Source organism: Larimichthys crocea, chromosome XIII (genome assembly GCF_000972845.2).
Source record: "Larimichthys crocea isolate SSNF chromosome XIII, L_crocea_2.0, whole genome shotgun sequence".
NCBI lineage: Eukaryota > Metazoa > Chordata > Actinopteri > Sciaenidae > Larimichthys > Larimichthys crocea.
The window spans coordinates 9,896,281-9,916,947 of record NC_040023.1 but is presented as its reverse complement, the minus strand read 5'-3'; the positions used below and the strand labels follow the sequence as shown (position 1 = coordinate 9,916,947).

The window sequence follows — 20,667 nt, the reverse complement described above, 5'->3', positions numbered from 1 at the left end:
CTCGCGACTTCAAGGTGTCAGCAGGCTCCGTTAAAAGTCTGAAGAAGTGAGACTCTTTTAGCACCTTACGGATAACGCTTGGTGTTATTCTATATTTTTTCCTCGCTGTCAGCTGATAAAAGTCTAAAATATGTTTGTCTCTCTCTCTTTAACGGCGTGCCCAGTCTCACTTTGCTTCAAACAGGAGTAAGTCAGAGTATTTGTCAGTGGTGGATTGATACACGTGATGTTCTCTAGGAGCAGCATGATGTATGTCGGACTAACTTAAACTACAGTGCCCCTGTTCATCGCTCACTGAAGTGAACAGTGGAGCTCTGTGGTGCAGATTAATAAAATATATCAGGCTTTGTGGGTGTTTGGTGTTGTTGCTAATAAGAAAAAAATAAAGAATAATGCCAGCTTTAGTCTTTAAAAGTGCTTAAATGTCACCTACTACAGGTTTATTTTATTTATTTAAGCAATTTTATTGATTTTTATTTAATTTGAATACTTTAACGGTGATATTTGATCGAGGCAGAGTTGGAAATAAGACACAGCAAATAGTAATTTGTGTAGTTTTACCATAACTGAGGATGGAAACAGTGACGAATGTTGATTTTACACCTCTACAGGGTGACAGCGTGATGCATCTTCACTGTTCCAATCGTACGTGACAGGGTTAATACAGTATTCACGTTTCCTGTTGCACCGTGGTCATGCATTCATTTAGAAACCGTCAGTTTCAGCCAGCACAGTTTATTCATTTTCATTATTAATTTAAATTCAGATCAAGATAGCTTTGAAATATATGATGAAGTATTGAATTTGCCTTAGACAAATGAATCTGGCAGACCCTCCTGAGAGACAAACCTTTAAACAGTTCTCATATGTAGCATTTTCAAATGTTTTAAACTCCTCAATGTATCTTAGTATCTTTGTATTTTATAATTAAATACGTTGTGTGAGTTATTTGTGTCTCGCCCACTTTAAGGAAGCAGCTTCTGGTGTGTAAAACATTTGAATAAGCCTCACTTCCTCAGCTGAAGACGCTCTTTATGCAAACAGCAGCACAAACTTCCAGTTGGTAGTTAGAAGAGCGAAGTTCAGCGCGGTGCAGCGATGGCAGTCATGTGACACCAGATACAGAACTTTTCGAACAGGAGGTATATATACGTCGTCCTGGTCACCTCGCCTCGCTCAGCAGGATGTGGATCTTCATTTTAGACGAGCCCCGGCCGGGGGAACGGTTAGCTATAAATAGAACATTTTAATACTTTATCATGAAATGATTAATGGAAACTGGACATTGAAGTGCTGCAGTGGAGTTCATATCCAAGTTATTGGAGGAGTGAAACTGAACCTCAGTCCACTGAGGCTGAAATCTTTATGATAAGAACGTACAGACAATAAAAAACCACAGACAACACCATGAGCTACGCCACTGATTCCAAAGTAAACATCTGAAAACGCAGCAGTGATGGCATGAGTAACATTAGCTGTGGTTGCAGCACTTGTGGTGTTTGTGTTGTTTGGTAGGTTGGGGTTGTAGTATTAGTATAATCAGCTGTGGTGGTAGTGTAGCAGCATTTAAATTTAATCTCTGTCTGTCTCTATCCTAAAAAAATGTGTCTTTTATGTGACTATCATCTTAAAAAATGTTAAAAACACTGACACTTTTATCTTATCTTATTTGATTTTGTTGTATTTTATTGTTTTTATTTTGTTTGTTTTTTACCTCTTGTTCTCTTTATTTATTACCTGCTGTGAAGCACTTTGGTACACTGAAAGGACTGTTGTAAAGGGCTGTATAAATAAAGTACATTTACATTTACATTTACAAAAACGCTCAGGTTGCAGCCTGGTAGAGAGTTAAACGGACACGTCCATCAGCGAGAGCGGATTGCGGACTGCTCTCCTAGTTAGCAGCTGGGAGGCTAAATTAGTTAAAAGGAATGAAAGCAGGGTGTGGCAATGCGAGGGCGTCTTCGAATAATGGTCGAATAGTTCACAGTGAAATGAATCATGCCTCACAGCTCAGCGGCGGAACGCTGGTTTTCATTGGACTATGTCATGTAAAAGCAGTCCTGAGCTGTCATCGGTTTGATTACTTAATATGCGTTTTTTCATGCGTATCATCTGTATCTTGTACAAATGTTGTTTTGCTGCTTGTAGCTGTACGACCCGTCTCTTAACACTGGTTATATATATTTGTGCAGCAGTTGAACTCAAAGTTAAACTTGCACTCTGCAGTCTTTCTTGGCTTAAAATGGTTCCTGCTGCAGAGACGGTTGAGTTCAGGGTCTGAAGCCTCGGCAGCACTGTGGCGGCGGTCTAGACAGAGTAGTCTGGAGTCTGGAATCTCTGTGGATAAAATAACAGGTTCTCTCATCACATCACACACCACATGACCCCTCAACTCTCATTATCCTGAGGGATGGTCTCCGTGTATGTGTGTGTGCGTGCTGCAGAGGGGTTCAGAGTAGGTGACTGAATACACAACTCCATTCATGGTCTTCAGTCTCTGGCAGTTTCTATGAAAGTGTAGTTTTTAGTAGCGCTTTAGCTCATCGCTGGCTGACGATCACATAGGAGTTCACATGCTGCCAGAGGGCAGAGCGCTACCTTCTGTCTACAGTCCGTGATACTGAGATGGATAAACATGATGACATTTCACTTTTTCTCTCTCCCTCTCACTTCTCTCTCCCTCCGTGTTCCCACAGTTTGGACCAACGTGGAGCCTCGGTCGGTGCCAGTGTTCCCTTGGCATTCACTCGTCCCTTTCCTGGAGCCCAGCCAATCAGGAGCGGCTGCCCAGCCTGCTGATGGCCAACAGCTTGTCAATCAGAGCAAAGGTAGCGAATGATCCTACTCTTTTTCTCTGGGAATGACATCAGGACCTTTTACCTGGAAGAGGGACACGTTCACTGCTCGCACACAACATGAACATATATATATATATATATTATATATCTATAACTATATATAATAAGCAAGTGTTTCCCACAATATAATAATCATAACAGGAAATACTATTTAGGGCTGTGTTTCTCAAATGCAGACTGCCAAAACACTTCAGTACACAGCCAGTACAAATGTTGGTTGGGCATACCAGCAGCCAAGTCAGTGTTTCCCAAAACAGTTGCGACTGAATTGCAAATCAGCACAGTTGGTGTTCACACCAATATAGTTCCAGTAACATTGTTGATCACACTATTTATTGACTGGCAAGCTAAAAATTTATTTGGAGCTTCATTTTGACTGGTGGGACCGGTCAGTTATCCAAACAGCATTTCCTTTTTCTTTCTTTTTTCCCACGCAGTTTTTATTTTAGGTCTTTAAAGTTTATCTTTATTTTCAGCTATTGATTATTTGTTTGTTTAGTCTGTGAAAAGCAACGTCTTAAAACACTTTGTTTGTCCAACCGATGATCTAAAACACAAAGACGACAAAGAAAAGCAACAGAAACCAGAATCAGTAACCAGCTTAAATGAAGCAGTTTCAGGATGTATGAGCATTAAAGAACAACAAACAAACTTAGAATTCTGAAACAGAATAAAAGTAAATCATAATAAAATATATAGATAGAAGGAAAAAGGTAAATAAATAAATAAACAGTTAACTAAACACATAAATCAAATCAAATCATGATGTAACAGATTAAAATATATTAACAGATTTTTTTAAAGATTAAAACATTTTTGGGGGAATTAGTTTGAATAAATTCTAAATCAAAATAAATAAATAAAATAAAGGCTACAAAAACATTTATGATCAAATATAAAGGTTAGTCTCTATAAACACAGCAAAATGAAGCATTCCCACTGTATGAATACAGACTTAAACTTTTTCAAACATTTCATTCACAAATAAACAATAATAATAATAATTATAATTAAATTAAAACCATATAATAACGTAAAAATATAAAGCCACGGTTTCAATGAAACTATTTCACATGTTCAACAAATAAATCAAACACGACGACAGACTCCAGCACACGGCAGTTTCAGGATGACTGTGCGACACCTAAAAACTGTGTTAAAGGTTTCCGCACGTTATATAAGTCAGCCTGTCCAACACAGACCGAGAAGACATCCACACATGTATCAAGGGTATGTCCATTTTTCTCAGAGGTAGAATGATCATCAAAGTCAATGATGTTTAAGAGTAACAATAAAGTCATAACAGTCATACAACATTTAATACAAGTGTTTGTGGCATCAGAGGTTTAGTTTGACCGAGTTAATGTACGTACCATCAGTTATTTATATTGTAAAAGCTTCATTCTGGTGTTAATGGATTATTTTTGGGCTACATAAACGTTAACGTTTGAAGGAACATTCTCTGTACATGAAGCCTTCTTCTTACTACTGCAGCAGATTATCACATAGATGTAGTCAGAGCTTCTCACACCTCCCACAGTCAGTTGGCCACGAATAGAGCTATCCATCATAACACGCTGCATGCAGGGTGACCCTGCGTTTACACATATGGCACTGCTGCTTACTTTCAGAAACCTTCTCTTTCTAAATAAACGGCTTTTTATATTTTTCAGAGCCTCGTTTCGGCGTGGCCCCGGTGAGCGACGGGCGGTCCGGCCCTCCAGACCTTGAGAGGGGCTCGCCGTCGTGCCCTCCCCCGACCAATGACAATCCTCCTGCAGATAGGGGCGGGGCTGACAGCGAGACAGAGAGCGATATAGATGACCCGTAAGTACAAGGAGGTGTTTTTTTTTTGTTTTTTTTTTTTGTTCCTCTTATTCTGGAGCTGAATGTTCATTTTTGGACACAAACAGCAGAACACGACAGCGCAGTGCTCGGCGGTGCATTTTGTGTCAGCTGTCCAGTAAAGACTGTGGATGGCGAGAAGAGGAAGCAGCACGGGAAACAAAAGATTTAAATTCAGTGGTAGATAAGCGCCGTGGCAGATTGACCACAATGAGGACAATCCAGCCGTCAGACACAGGAAACAGCCTGACCAACACTGAAACTCCCTGACTGATGTCGTGGGATGTCACTTCATTTAGTCGTGTAGACTCTAGAGTCTTCAACCTTTTTCCGTCAAAGGATGGTCGAGAGAGAAACAGAACAGGGACCCCCACTTCTAATTCATTTTTTAAAATGGCCTTTAAAAAGTTTTATATTTATTTTATTCTCCTATTTACACACTGAATTATTCACCTATACGTGTTCATGTTTTCAACAGAGAAACCTCGGCAGAGGTGGAAGGAGCAGCTGCATCAAATTTATCTTATTATCAAACTAGTAGCTCGTATTATTTGGTAACGTTATTGATTCACGTTAATTTCACAACTAAGTAAGAACTGCTGTGTTTTATCCAACACCTGTCACTCATAATTATTGCACATTAATGCTTGCAGGTTACTCAATATTATTTTTTCATTTTCTTAATTCTCACATATTATTTTGGTGAAAATTGTCAATTATTATGACAGAAATTGGCGGACCCCCCATGGGTCATGGACCCCCAGTTGAACCCCGGGTCTAGTGTTCGTTGTCTAGTATTATCTTCTAATTACTAGGATTTTTCTAGTCTAAATATAATATATACTTGAAAAGTGAAAAAAACAAAACAACCTTCTGTCCTCTAAAAAGTATCCTAACTTGTTTTGTTGCTACATTTAAATGGTTATGTTTTTTTTTTTCAGCAAACACTTACATTGTGTTTGTTTCCTCTCTGCGACTCTGGGTATGACTCAGTAGAGAGCAGATAGTAACTGTAGATTACATTAGACGCAGTCTGTCGGCGTAGTTTGAATCGCCGGCTTTAAAACTCTCAAGGACGCCACGCGTTTGGAACAGGTGCACTGAAATCCACCTTTGACAGCAAAATTCAAAAGAAACAAACAACAACAAACAACTTTTTTTTCCACCAGCTGCGGGAGTGTTTTTTCGTCTGGCGAGAGTTGTACAGCTTGTGCTTGCTCATTCCACTCAGTCTCGGGCTGCGTCTCTCTGCGTCTGGCTGGGTTATTGCTCTTTCAGAGTGACTCAGACGGAGCTGCGTGGCTGTCTGGCTGGTAGTGTGGTTTTGAATGTTTCAGGGTCACCGCGCTCACAGTGATGGCGGCTCTGTGTGCAGCCGTCGCCATTGCTGCGAGCACAGAAAAAGAAACGCTTCGGCAGTCTCTGAAAGTTGCAGTGCTTAAACCTGTTGTCTGGTTACATCTCAATGGAGAGACTGAAGGCATTAATGGAAACATAAACTAAATGTGAGCTCCTCTTTGTCCTCTCACTGCTCATCCAACCAAACTCTGACGTGACCCCAGTCTGACACCTTTCGGTTGTGTTTTTTGGCTTAATTGCCGCCTTCACGGACGCTGTGCTGTGTTTGCCTTTTTGTTCTTTATATAATCTTTGCTCTATTATGTGTTTTCTGTATATAATAAAAAAACCCCGCTTTGGTTAAACTAGACAGGAAGGAGATAAAAAAGCCCTCCGCCATATTCATGCAGTCACGGCTTGACACTGAGGTCGCTCTCTAAAGGAGAGTCAGACGTCTGTCGGCAGTTTCAAAAGCCTTTTCTCCATCTTTATTCACCTCTGATATATTAGTCTGAAGCTCTTCTGCTCTGTAGTTTGGAAGTCTGCGGCTGCTTGTTTGTGGCTCGTTCTGTTGACCTCGCCGTCTTGATTTATGTTTTACCGTCCGTGCTTCTCTGCAAGTGTCATCGCTAATATAAATTATACTATTACTGGTGTAACGAGAAGAATTTGTATACAAATGAATATCTAACATAAATCAAGCTGAGCCCAGCCTGTGACAGCTTTTTATTTGCTTTTTCTTTTTATTTACTTTGTGTCTGTCTTTTTTTTTTTTTTTTCTGGGAAATTCCCGGCTAACAAGAAGAGTGCATAAAAATAAAAAAAAGCAGCTTCTGTGGAATTAACTGAATAAATACTCAGTAGTTAACATGCACAGTGATAACTGATAGAGCCGTGTGTTGGTAAATAAAAGCTCTGGTCGGCTGTGTCTTTTAGAATCAAACCAAAAAACACGTTTTTGTGGGTCATTGTGGTTAAATTCTTCGTGGGCATACACATAAAGTGTCTTAATAAATGAATTCCTCCTTAAATCTTTCACAACCATGTAGCCTTTACAGGAATCTCCCTTGATTTCCTGCCACCACAGTTTCACTATTTCTGCGTGCGTGTGAATTGCAGGTTTTCCCCGGGTGTGGCCAACGATCCGGCGCCCTCCACTGGCCCCATGAAGAGACGCACACAGTCCCTCAGCGCCCTGCCTAAGGACGGAGACAGGAAGGTCAGTGCGCCGTGCAGACAGACGGGCGATCGGTTAGAAAAGGTTGCAGAAAGATTCATGTCTAAAACCGTTCTCTGTTCTAACACCAACCAGAGGGAGAAGGACCACATCCGCCGTCCCATGAATGCATTCATGATCTTCAGTAAACGCCACCGCGCCCTGGTACACCAGCGACACCCCAACCAGGACAACCGGACAGTCAGCAAGATCCTGGGGGAGTGGTGGTACGCTCTGGGGCCCAACGAGAAGCAGCAGTACCACGATCTGGCCTTCCAGGTAAAGATACGCTCTCATGTTCTTTGATACGTGTGCAGTTTACCACACAGTGACGCTTTAGCTTCTCATTTCACACTCACAACAACAGCTTGTCTGGAATTTGTGGTTTCATTAGTTTGCACAAGCATGAAAGACACAAAAAACTAAAAGTACGTCAGCAGAAAATTAAAGAGCCTCTCCTCCTCCACCTCCTCGTCCTCCTCCAGGTGAAAGAGGCCCACTTCAAAGCCCACCCAGACTGGAAGTGGTGCAACAAGGACCGCAGGAAGTCTCTGTCAGAGGGCCGTGGGACGCCAAAGGAGCCACGGGAGAGGAGCATGTCAGAGAGCATAGGTGTGTGTGTGTGTCGATCAGCGTCCCCGTGCTAATGTACAAACATTGAAACTTCATTGTCAAACTTGTGTGAGATCAGTGAATGGTTTTGAACCTGCTTTGACTCAGACAGACAAAAGTCTGCCTCAGATCCTGCGATGAATTCAAATGTGCTGCAATTATAAAAAACCTTGTACTGATTTTCACCGCATATCGCAGCCGTATGTCTGACGCTCTTAGACAGAGTTTATTGATCTGTCCATGAAGATACTCTGTTGTATTTCATCTTTGCTCAGAGTCTTTCTCCTCTCTTCTCCTCCAGAGCCCCATCCGGAGTCCCAGGTGCTCGAGGGGAAAGGAGGAGGCTCGGGCTGGCCGGGGGGATCAGAGCGTCAGGGGGGGCTGTTTGTAGGGCAGCATCCCCGTCCCCGAGCTTTCTCCCAGAGTGCCGTGCACACCCTGGAGCAGAGGGAGCGAGAGAGAGACCTGGAGAAGGTAGGAGGAGGAGGAGGAGGAGGAGGAGGAGGTTGTTAATCTGTAGCTCAAAGGCAGCAAACAGACTCGGGAGATTTTAAGAATGTGAGGCGAACTTCTCTGGCTGGTTTCATCTTGAAGTTAAAAATCAGGAGTGAAGAGTGTCATCAAAGCATTTTGGAGGGAACAAAGAAAAAAAAACTAATAAAAATGCAACAGTGATTCCTGCGCACCAACATGCGTGTGCGTGTTCACAGGCAGCAGACGTGTGTCCTTCACTCTGCAGAGCGTTTCGGTTTGAACTCTACCAACTGAAAGCACGCTGTTCAGAATCAGTTCGAATGGACTCTCTTTGTTCTTTGCGTGAGGGCTCGAGTTGTTGCTGCTGAAAAAAAAAAAAACCCACTGAAAGCTCTCGGGGAGCTCAGCCTCGAACTTCAAAGCTTTCGCTTTCTACTTTTTTAGTGCCTTTGAAGGTATGAGACTGTGTGCTGTGTGCTGCGGATCACAGGGGGATAGGGCCTGCATGTTAGCTCTTTTGTTTTTCAAGGCATTCGTTTATCGCTGGTGGCAAAATCACACATGTATGCATGCTTTGATAGGAATAATATGACTTCTGTCTGTTGTTATCAGTGCAGACATTCTCATACGTTCTTTGTCTTCCCCCTCGTTGTGTCAGGAGGACGGGGCGAGCTTGTTTCGCCATCGGCCCCTGCCTCAGTCCCTGTACGAGGGCGGCGCCAGCGAAGACGTGACCAGCGACGAAGAGCGCATGGTCATCTGCGAGGAGGAGGGGGACGATGATGTGATGGGTGAGTTGGACGACGATGAGCAGGATGATCTGGCGGTGGTTAGCGACACTGTTGTTGCGTAACCACAGAGTCATACTTTCAGTTCCCACAATGATCGTTTAAAAAAAAAAAGAAAAGACAGTCAGAATGACGGCGTCAGCAAAGCACCTAAAAGCTAAAAAAAGACGCTGAGTCATCTGGACCCAGCGTGTGTTAAAACATAGCAATAACAATAGCTCATAACTGCCTGTTTGATGGTAATCCTGGTAGTTTGAAGGCAGGCGTGTGTTGTGTGAAATGAAATCACTTCCAGAGAACAGCTGAAATATTTAGTGTCTAGTCGCCTTTGCTGAAAGTTGTTGAAACACTGAAGGTACAGGCACTCAGGTGAATCGCTGCAGGGTCGCGAGGCGGTGTGTTTGTGTCTGTGTTGAACGTAACAATCAGGAAATCACTTTTTATTTCTCTGATGAACTGGCTTCATCAAGGCCGGCGCTCCCTCTCCTCATTCACTTCTACGTCTCTTGACCACTGCTCTCTCTCTCTGTGTCACAAACTGAATTAAACTTCTTCATGCTTTTATTTTGCGAGTCAGACTCAGATTTAGAAGCTGGTTCATGAAATAAACAAAGAACACGACAGGTAGAGTCTCAGAGTTTAGATGACAGGCCGACTGTGGAGGTTTGACCAGTCTTTCCAAAAAAAAAAAAAAGGATCCGGCTCAACTTCTCCACCGCAGGCCGCTGTGTTTTTTGGCAGAGCGCTGCAACCAAAAATGCACTCCCCCCACTCAAATGAATGTGAAAATGTGTCTGAACGTACCCTAACTTCTAAAATATTTGCCGCACCCTCAGAGGATTCCTGTCCTGAAGGCTCCATCGACCTCAAGTGCAAAGAGAGAGTGACGGACAGCGATGAGGACGAGCCAGACGGACAGGTAGCTGCAGTGATCATCAAATCATTTTGTGCTAGATGTATACAACACAAAGGAACATCTTTATCAGCTGCATAAGTTATGTATTGCTGTAGCTTGATTTACAGTGTTGAGTCTCTCAGAGTTGCATTATATCCACAGTGTCATTCTGCATGTGAGGCTTCACATTCTTGGCGGTTTAATTGAAGTTTCTTAGTTTCTTTATTCCCGTCAAACATTAAAAACTCAGACTGTAAGTTGAGAAACTTGATGTTCATGAAGAACTCTGCATAGTAACTTTCCCCAGCTTTGATCTCTCCCTCTCTGTCTTGCTTCCAGCATGGCTTCCAGCCAGTGGCTCGCTCCTCTTCTTCTCCCTCCATCCCTCATTCCGACTCCACCTCAGCTAAAGGGAACGGAGGAGGAGGAGGAGGAGGAGGAGGTGGTGAAGAGGGCTCTGAGAGGAAGAGAAAGAGAGCTACGGACGGAGGAGAGGAGGGGAGCGAGGGAGGATCCAAGAGAGAAGAAGCAGAAGCAGGCGGAGGAGAAGGAGGTGGAGGAGGCGGGCAGGGTGTCTCCTCTCTGTCCATCACGACATCCGGCACCCAAGCTCCCCTCATTGTGCCCCAGCAGGGCTTGACCCAGGTCCTCGGCGCCGTCCGCATGGCTCCCACTATGGTGACCAATGTGGTGCGACCCATCGCCAGCACGCCCATCCCCATCGCGAGTAAGCCCGTGGAAGGAGCCGTCACCCTCAGCTCCCTGCCCCAGGACAAGAAAGCCACTCTCCTGATTGGAGGAGGCGGACCTCAGCAGCTGCCAATCAGTGCAGGGGGTGGGTACCTGTCCTCATCCTCCTCTCCCGGTCCAGTCAGTGTAACCCCTTTGGGCGGCGGCGGCCTGGTCACTAACCTGGTTCTGGCAGGGTCCTTTCCCACCGCTCAACCAGCCGTGCAGCTCGTCCCCCCGCAGCCTCACGCACAAACCCCCGTACCTGTCCTCCAGCCCCAGCTCCACCCCACTGCTGCCACCACCACCACCACCAACACCTCCTCTCTCACACCTCCCGCCGGCCCCAAGCCGCTAGCTCAGGTCCAGTACATCCTGCCTACCGAGAGCCCCTCCTCCCCTCAGCTCACCCACCAGCAAATTCTCTCCCTGCCCACCAATGCCGCCCTGGCCAATGGCGTGCACTCGGGCGTGGGAATCAGAGTTGCGTCAGTCAGCCCTGGGACCAGAGGTGAGACAGAGAGCAACGACTGGCTGACAGAAAGTGTTTTCACCGAGCCACTGAAGTTAAATTCTTCTCTCATTTCTCATTAACTACCTCCACGGGAGGCTCTGAAAATAGATTTGATTGGCTTACGTAAACAGGAGATCAAATGATTGACAGGAGAAACACTGTTGACACGAGTGTGAGCACTCGCCACCCACCCATGCCTTAATCACTCTCTATTCATGTAAGAGTCAGAAGCAACAGAATATTGTTCCACCTTGTTATCAGCGAGGAATTTCACTATAATCAGTGACTGAAATGTCCTCTCTGTCTCAGTGTGTCTCCGCCCACCTGCCGCTCCTCTTCTGCCTTCACCTCTCCTCTTTTGGCTCGATTCATCTGTTTCTCACGCTGAGTGTTTTAATTCTCTCTCTCTCTCTCTCTCTCTCTCTCTCTCCGTCTCGCTCTTTTTCTCACTCATTAGTCCAAACGCAGTCGCCCGTCTTGCAGAGCAAGATGTTGGTTCCCATGGCAACAGTGAGAACAGGGTCTACTCCTCCTCATCCTTCCATCTCCCTGGTCGCTCCGCCTCTTCCTGTGCAGAACGGCCCCGCGACGGCAAACAAGGTGAGAAATGTCAACACCGTAACCAACACAGGAGTGTGTGTCAACAGCGACAAAGATAAATAGACTGCAAACCCGTTTGCCGACAATTGACGAGGCACGACAGCAACGAGCGGCGTGAAGACCAGACACACGGAGACAACACGCGTTCCTGATTGGAAGTAGTAGCTGGTTTCAGCTGATGTGTGCTCCTCTCTCTGATAGTGAACTGAGTATGCTTTGGTTTCTGTTGGTCAGAGAGAGAAAAAAAAGCAATTTAAAGGTCCAGAGCAGGAGTTAGTGCCACCTAGCTGTGAAGTTGCAGATTGCAACAAGATGAATACTCTCCTCTCACGCCTCACCATCTCCTTCCAAGCATGTAGTAAACACTCTGTAACTGTAACGGCTGCAACATTCACATAAATAGCAAAATATCTAGATCAGTGTTTGATTTGTCTCTGTAGAAGACGACCCCCCCCCCATCTCTCTATAGGTATAAAGGCAACAAAAACACAGTGATTCGTATTTTCAAGTGATTATACACTGATGAAAACTGAATATTATAGACCTTTAATGAAGATCTCCTGAGCTTTTGATACCTGTAATGGGCATTTCTTTCTTTTATTAACTTAACATTTAATAAATTAACCAATAAAATGAAAATTATTGCTACTTTCAGCCCTACGAAGGCTCCAGTGGTTTTAAGAAAGTGCTAGAACTGTATTCAATACTTTGTCTCTGACAAATAAATAATTAAATTAAATGTTTCTTCTCTAAAAAAAGCTAAAGTTTGTTGTTGATAAATGTTTTTTTCTCTCTAAAGATCATCCAGATCGCTCCCATGCCCGTGGTCCAGACCAACGTTCACCCTAACGGCGCAGCGGCAGTGCACCCTGGGAGCCCCTTTCCTGTTTCCGTGGCAACGGTGATGCAGGCTCCCGGTGCCGCGCCCCCACAGACCGTTCTTCTGACCTCTCCACCCACCAGGTCACTACAACACTGAAACACCTGAGAGACGGCAGCACATGCGAGGCTCAGTTAGAGCCTCGGCTGGTCAGAGATGTCAGGTTTCGATTTTTAGAGAGGACGTAATGTTAACTGTACTCAATATGAAGAAGGTCAACACTTTGAAGACTGTTTGACACTCCAGCATCGCTTGGAGCATCGAGAGCTGTGATGTTACCTGTAAAAATGTTGTCCTTTCCTCAAGAATTTCAAATTTAGACAAGAAAGGATTCAGAAATTAAGAAAATATAGGCAGATTTCTTTAAAACTGAAATCATTAGTCCATAATCAATTCATTTTTTTCAAATTTCCTGGTTCCATCTTCTCAGATTTAAATATTTTAATCAAGGAATCGTCAAAAAAAAATCAAAAACTCTCTGTTAAATTCAGTAATTGCAGCTCTAGTTTGTTTAATTCTGAATATTTGCGACCAAACATCTTCTCTCTTCCACACATAATTCTTTAGATATGTCAGGATCCGTCTTTTTGTGCCCGTGTTCTTGCCTAATGAACCATAGAAGTTAGTAATCTTGGGTCAATATTCAGCGTTGACGCTCATGACTCTCCTCTCTCCTTTAGGATCACCTACGTCCAGTCTGGCCCAGGAGTTACCACGGCAACACCCCAACAGGCCGCACCCGCTCCAGGCCCTGCCTATCTCCCATCGTCTCTGGCAACCCTCGGCTTCACCGCCATCGCCCCGGCCGGGCAAACTCTGGTTCAGCCAATCGTCGGTCAACCGCCACTGCTAGCTCCAGCTCCGCCCCTGAGCTGTCAATCACAGACCCCCCCAGGTCAGGCCTCGGAAGCTGCTGGTCGCCAGGTAAGACACTAGATTTACAGCACAATAATCGACTTTTACTGCAACAGTAATAAATAAATTGAAACCCTCTTTTCTCACATGACATGTCATGACACGTTCACTGTTATCACCTCTTGTCCTTCTTGTTCAAACAAAGCTGAAACATCACACAAACTATCTTCTTCATCAGGTACTAACTGCCATCTATCCTGCACCGACTGTCGCACTGGCTACCGGCGTGGTCTCTGTGACAACCGTGCCGCCCGCAGTGGCCGCCCCGGCCCAGGACATCATGAACCCTTCCTCTCCGATGGCGACAGGGGTGCAGGGTTCGGCGGCGGCGACCCCAGAGCCTAACGTGGCAGTGGAGGTGGAGCCAAAGGTGGAGGTGAAGAGGGAGAGCCAGCTGGACAGTCACGCCGAGGAAGGAGGATACGGGTTGTCGAGCTATACTCCCGCCTCCTCGTTGGCCACCTGTATGATTAATGCCATGGCAGGTGAGGCTCCGCTGGTTTTGTCTGGTTTGGTTTCAGATGTCAGTGTTGGTTTCTCACTGCTGGGTGAGTTACTTTCCCAAAACATGTCGTTTAATCCAGCGTGGAGCCTAAAAATCTTCTTGAATCTCGTCTGTTTTTTAACATGAAATCCACATGAACCCACCCTACACCTGATTGGATGAAAAGAGTTTCTCTCTAACCTATAATTGGTCTTGCAGAATAATCAGATATTTGTTGTTCTCCAGATTAAGACTGCTGTGTCCTCCTTATAAAAAGAAATATTAAAACAGTATTTTTTATTCAGAGTTTGAAATGATCTGTTGCAGTTAAAAAAGAGGAGGACGTCGGCCTGCATATCAAAGAAGAAAATCTGAGAGACGGACATGACAGAGAGCGAGAGAGAGGGATGAGCAGTGAAAAGAAGGCAGACAGAGAGGACCACAGCATGGGCGACAGCAGCAAAGAGGTGAGAAGAGACGATACCTGCCCTGTTCATTCAAACGTCTCTGTCATCAGACGACACATTTCATGAAGCTTTGGTCGAGGACCTGTCCAAACACTTTTAGTAATCTCTTCTTCTCTTCGAAACCAGGGAAAATCTGAGTACTTTCCTTCCTGTTACATGTTTTACTGCTTGGTGGTTGCTAACAAACAGTTCTCCAAATCCAGATAAACAAAGTTATCTTGCAGGACAAATGAAGCAACAGTCAGGACAAAAAACCCTCGAATCATATGTCAGGGCTGCAGTGGAACTTTTCACCCATCCTTCTCTTGTTCTCTTCCCCAGGCTGGACCTCGTTCCCCTCCTCCACCACCCTCAGGTTTGGACCCCCCTCCACCTCCCCCTGCGGAAAGAGACCCACCGACTTCCTCAAAGAAGACCAAGTTCCGACCACCACCACTCAAAAAGACACCCGACACTCTCGACAAGTAAGCGGGGAGGCACTAGTGAATCATTAAAAGAGGAAACTATTTTTTAATCAAACATATCAGAGTGTGTTTTGTGTCAGAGTTTCAGAAATAGCTAAATGAAATGAAATGAGGTGAAAGAGGAAGTGAAATTGAATCTAAGGGAAGTGTTTCGTTATAGCTGAAGCCAACTTTGTCTTTGACTGCAGGACGAGCATTTATTAGAGTCCAGAGCCTCTCTCAGTGATCAGACTTCTGTTATGACTCTTGTAAAATCAGTGCCAAGTCAAGTCTGCCCGGTCCTTCTGGTTTTCTGCTCGCTGCAAGACAATGTTCTCTCTATTTTAACAGTTTACATTTTCTCAAGCTGAGAGCTTGTGTAACAGGAGCTGATCTTCTGTAATCATGGCGCCGAGCAGCTTGGAGATGAGCTACAGCACCCTGGAGAGGAGTCCGTTTGTTGACACGCTGATTTTTACACATAGTGGCATCTAGCTCCATTTTTAGTTTATGACCAAAGCTCCAACTTCATAAAATTATGGTGGAAACTCTTTGTTTACTGGATGTGAGTGGGCGTAGGAGTGCTCACCCTTCCTGTTCTTTATTTAGACAGTAGGAGAGTGGCGGTGAAGCCACAGAGAAGTGGAAGCCCTGGCAGATCTCAGCTCGAAGGCATGCATACATTTAGAGGCCTTCCTTTGATATTTTCCCCACCTCTGTGTCCTCCTCTGCATGCAGGGTCTTGTCGGAGACGTACTTTGAGGAGCGTTTTGCTGAGCTTCCAGAGTTTAACCCAGAGGAGGTCCTGCCTTCGCCCACTCTGCAGAGTCTGGCCACCTCACCGAGAGCCATCCTGGGAAGCTACCGCAGGAAGAGACGCAACTCCACGGGTAAGATGCAGGGGGAAAACATCCTTTTTCTTTAAAACATGACACGTTACATTTCATCACTCCTCTACCTTCCTCCATATTTCATATCTTCATCCTTCACGTATCATGTGTCCAGAGCTGGAGCTGACAGCAGAAGACCCCAGCTCCCCGAGGAGGAAGACCCGTCGTCTCTCCAGCTGCAGCTCAGAGCCCAACACCCCCAAGAGCGCCGCCAAGTGTGAGGGAGACATCTTCACCTTCGAGAGAGCAGGTAGGGCAGGTTACATCAGGTGCAGCACCTCCAGAAAGGTGTGTTGGAAGTGATACAATGTTCATCTTGTTTGACCAGGTACAGAAGGAGAGGATCTTCTTGGAGATCTGGACCGGGTTCCCTACTCGTCTCTGCGTAGAACTCTGGATCAGCGCCGCGCCCTGGTCATGCAGCTGTTTCAGGATCACGGCTTCTTTCCCTCAGGTGAACTCACCGGTAGAGATAGAACATGTTGTCACAGCAGGAACTGATGTTAAATCTTTGATTTTTATTAAACTGTAACAGGCAAACCTGACATTATTGAGTCTCTTTGAAGCCTATTCTCCCTTTTTCACTCAGTTTATTTTGTCGTTATACTGTAGCTATGTTTGTACTTCAAGTGAATACTGTTAGAGCTCATCCTTTGGCTTTGAAATCACAAATTTCCTCCTGTTTCTCTTCATCCTCTCCAGCTCAGGCCACTGCTGCTTTCCAGGCACGCTACTCGGACACCTTCCCCACCAAGGTGTGCCTGCAGCTGAAGATCCGCGAAGTCCGACAGAAGATCATGCAGACGGCCACGCCCGGAGCCCTCGAGCTCGGAGGCTCAGTTGAAGGCAGCGGCGCCCCGTCCCACAGCTCCTCTTTCAATCAATCAGCCCGGGAGGACGGAGGGGCGGAGCAGCAGCAGCAGCCCGGAGACAAAGGCCGGAGGAGCCCCGAGGAGCCGAAAAGCGAAGGATCCTAAGACAGGATGGAGAGAATGACGACGTGGGAAAATCAAGGAAGGCGAAGAAGAGAGAGGAGTGTGTCATCCCTGCAGAATGTTCTTGTATGTGTTGAACCAGTACGGGATCTGTTCTTCTGGCACTAATCTCCACCAGACCTGGGCAGGAATACATTTGAATTATGGTCACAGATATTCAAACTACTCAAGGTGCGCTTGATTTGTCTAATCAGACATTTAAAAAACAAACAAAAAAAAGCCTCAAACGTGGACGAATCACATGCAAGTCCTGATGAGTCAAGTGCTTCTTGTAGTGTCGTTTTCCCTTTTTTTTTTTTCCTCCGAGTATCCAGAATATTTTCAGTTAACACTTTGCCCAGGTCTGCTCTCAGCACATTTGTACAGTAGTTTGTAGATGACACACAAACTCTGTGGTACACACTCTCTATCTCTCTGGCACACACACGCACACAAAAACCCCATGGTGCATACGTAATCTCCAGCATGCACATGACACCACACAAACACACACACACACACACCCTTACCAAATCAGACTGTTACTCTTGGTTGGCAGTCCCCAGGAGCCGCCACCAAGGACCATGACACACAAAGGCACTTTGTCACTTATTGTGCAGATGCAGTTTGCTGTTGCCAGCCAGCCAGCCAGCCCTCAGATGCCATTGACTTGACCTCCTTCTCGCCCCTTCCACTCCTCAGCACAGTGGTCGGGACACAAACACAACCCCAACGACCTCCACTAATATTCCACAGCCCCTCGATGCTGCAAGACAGACAGCACACACACACACACACACACAGATATATATATATATATATATATACACAATACACGCAAACACAAGCAGTGCATGGACACATCTGTGCAGTGTGAGCACTTGTACACAAACATAGTCAACCCTGGTCTGACCAAGCCATTGGCCTGCACAGTTTTTAGTGATTGTAGTGAGAAGAGAAACTGAAAGCATGAAACCTGTTTGCTCCTGGAAAGCATAAAGAAGGCAGGAGCTGGGATGTAGTGTGACCAATCTTTGCACCTTCAGTTTATTGCCATTATGAAAGACTGAGTCCTCATTGGCGGGAGCTGATTATATATGTCTGTATGTCTGTTGGGGTGCCCTCCCCGAAAAAAAAAAAAACCTGTGTGAACAGGCACCGTAAAGAGATTATGTAAAGAGACTATTGGTTGTGAGGCTTTGAAGATTCAACGTTAAGTTCGACACTGACCGGCTCCAAACAGAGCACAGAGAAAACGAAGAAGAAGAAGAAGAAGAAACTGGATGACGTTCATTGGATGGAAGATTCATATTCCAACTATAGGAAGACAGATAATAATAGTGAATAAGGACAACAACAACAACAACAACATGACAAGCTTACCAACAGAGAGAAAACGTAGAATTGTAACCAAACTTCTCTGAATCTCCAAGTGGATATAATGTTGCTTTCTCTCGTTATCGTTGCCGTGGAAATAACCAGTTTTACCGTGGCCTGTTTTTCTCTCGTGGCTCTATTGTGTTTCTTCTCCAGCATAAAAAAGAAAATCACAACAAAAAAAAAACAAAAAACTTTGGACAAAGAAGGGGACAAAATCAGTCTGTGGCCCCCCCGACTTTTAATTGTACCTGGGGCGGTTCTCTCCCCCACACCCCCTTCCCTACTCTACGATTTCTCACCAGACACAGAAGTTGGGGGAGCAGGGGGTGTTTGTCGTTTTGTAAAACGCAGAAATCAGGTGTTTGCACAATTTGTGCGGCCCTTCTCGTCTGGGACCGCCGCAAGTAAAATCAGGAAAGTATTGTTTTTAGAGATTGTTTTAGTAGAAAAAATAATAACCTTGTTCCGTATGTTATCAACCACATTTTTCCCCCCTTTACCCTCCTTTCAACCCATCTCTCCTCAAATCCTCCCCATCTCCAATCTTCCTCAACCTCCACCCCTCAAGTGTTGTTAGAAAGTGCCCTTAAGCACTGGTCCCGGGTCAAGCGCTATGTAGCTCAGGATGGCTCTGGTTAGGGTTAGTTCAGGGAAAGCAGATCCTAGACCAGCCCTGGAGGGCAGTCTCTGGAGCCCTCCCCCCCTCTTCCCTCTCTTCTTCTTGACACTTTATCCTTTCCCGTCAAATGGTGCAATAGGACATTTATTTTTTTGTTTTGTTTTTGTTTTTTGGAAATGGGTGGGTTATTTTGTTTCCTGGGGGGAAAGGCTCTGTGCCATAGATATTAAATCCAGTGCAGTCAGTCAGTGAGAGGAATGAGCTGTTGTGATACTATCTTTAACTATGGTATAAAACAAAACAAAAAATGAATCACACAATTATTGTTATTGTCGAAGAGATAGAGGGTATAACTTACTAAAAGTCAAAGACAATTTTTGAATAGCACTTTTTGGCTCTTTGCTTCCTCGGTGAAGAGTGGGGGTAGTTATTATTATTATGGGTATCTCTTTTTGTTTCTCTGTATACAGTTGGATGTGTGAAAAAAATATATATACCGGTATTTCCATATATGTGCATTTAGGTCTGTGTTCGGGTGTGTGTGTATGTTATAGCACATGCAGGTAGTGTCTTAACACAACCAATCTCTTGTTCTTTCTCCCCACTGCAACATTATCAATAGTATATTTTTCATTGTATTCTACATTCTATATTCTACTCTAGAGACAGTATTTTTATAGTCACCATGACTATTTTGTCCACCATCTTGACTGTTATCAAACCCAGTTGATTCAGGATATATATAAAATATATATTCAGGATATATAAATATATATATAAGTATATATAAAAATACACACAGGTAATAGACGACTATCAATTCACATCTCTTTGGGGTTAGGGCTGTAAAGTGTCCATCTGCATGCATGTGCAATCACATGCACGCGTGCACACACCGACACAGACATATGTGCATACACACACATGTATGCGTGTACACTGTATGATTGTGCTTCAAAATAAACTGTCCTTACTTTGGAGAAGGAATTTTAGGATGAGCGAGGTGAGTGTTATCTCATAAGCAGGCATGTTGACCATGTGCAATATTTCTAAACAACAACAAAAAAAAACTAAATATTGAAAATATTAAAGATCTAACACAACGTTGTATGCCTTTGGATTTATTTCACGTGCCTGAGTTTGTCTGGTGTTTTATAGTGTTTGAATGTTTGCTGTCTTAGTTATTAATCCTCACATAGAAGGTGTTAAATTACTTTAATACTACTTACTGATTTATTGTAATCTCTACTTTGGTTTTGCTCTCAATAATAGTTGCAAATTCATCATCACTAATGAACACTATGTGCAGATGCAAGCACACTGACCCACGAGTCCCCCAAATCCCTGGAACATACAGCATGTACTCCTCCAGCTGGTCTTTATCAGGCATCTCAGTGTTAAGAGTGCTTATTGGATTAGAGAAGCCTTTCAGATTCAGGTCATATTGGGTGAGAGGTGGGTTAAGGAAAGGGGACTTAATCGAGAGCACCTTCGAAATCAGGCCAAAAAAGCTGGATATGATGTCAACGGTCTCAAATACACCCAGAGACCTTTACAAGTTGATACTTAAGTGTGTTGTTTGTTCCTAAACTTGACATATCATCACTGATTTTATTGCATGAGATTGCAGCAGGGGCGCCGCCAGGAATTTTGGGCCCCATAACAAAAAAATCAAATCGGGCCCCCCTCTGCGCAGCTGTTGTCACCGCATCTCTAGGACCTAACTATCCCATCAAAAGCTTT

General features: G+C 44.5%; 1 protein-coding gene across 4 annotated transcripts in view; it reads left to right on the top strand.

Moving 5' to 3' along the window:
* The window catches only part of cica (capicua transcriptional repressor a), a 33,510-nt gene extending 13,483 nt beyond the window's left edge, over positions 1–20,027 (top strand). For 3 of the 4 annotated variants that reach the window (XM_019270774.2, XM_027286555.1, XM_027286556.1), the window contains exons 4-22: positions 2,700–2,831; positions 4,535–4,688; positions 7,164–7,263; positions 7,357–7,539; positions 7,746–7,872; positions 8,174–8,346; positions 9,005–9,137; positions 9,971–10,053; positions 10,369–11,269; positions 11,730–11,872; positions 12,672–12,835; positions 13,433–13,676; positions 13,846–14,152; positions 14,479–14,618; positions 14,940–15,082; positions 15,800–15,951; positions 16,067–16,201; positions 16,280–16,405; positions 16,654–20,027. In XM_019270774.2, coding sequence (XP_019126319.2) covers positions 2,700–2,831; positions 4,535–4,688; positions 7,164–7,263; positions 7,357–7,539; positions 7,746–7,872; positions 8,174–8,346; positions 9,005–9,137; positions 9,971–10,053; positions 10,369–11,269; positions 11,730–11,872; positions 12,672–12,835; positions 13,433–13,676; positions 13,846–14,152; positions 14,479–14,618; positions 14,940–15,082; positions 15,800–15,951; positions 16,067–16,201; positions 16,280–16,405; positions 16,654–16,928 — 3,815 coding nt within the window. In that variant the 3' untranslated portion in view covers positions 16,929–20,027. The remainder of the gene's footprint in view (positions 1–2,699; positions 2,832–4,534; positions 4,689–7,163; positions 7,264–7,356; positions 7,540–7,745; positions 7,873–8,173; positions 8,347–9,004; positions 9,138–9,970; positions 10,054–10,368; positions 11,270–11,729; positions 11,873–12,671; positions 12,836–13,432; positions 13,677–13,845; positions 14,153–14,478; positions 14,619–14,939; positions 15,083–15,799; positions 15,952–16,066; positions 16,202–16,279; positions 16,406–16,653) is intronic. The other variant, XM_027286557.1, reaches the window with a different exon arrangement.
* Positions 20,028–20,667: the final 640 nt, after the last annotated feature.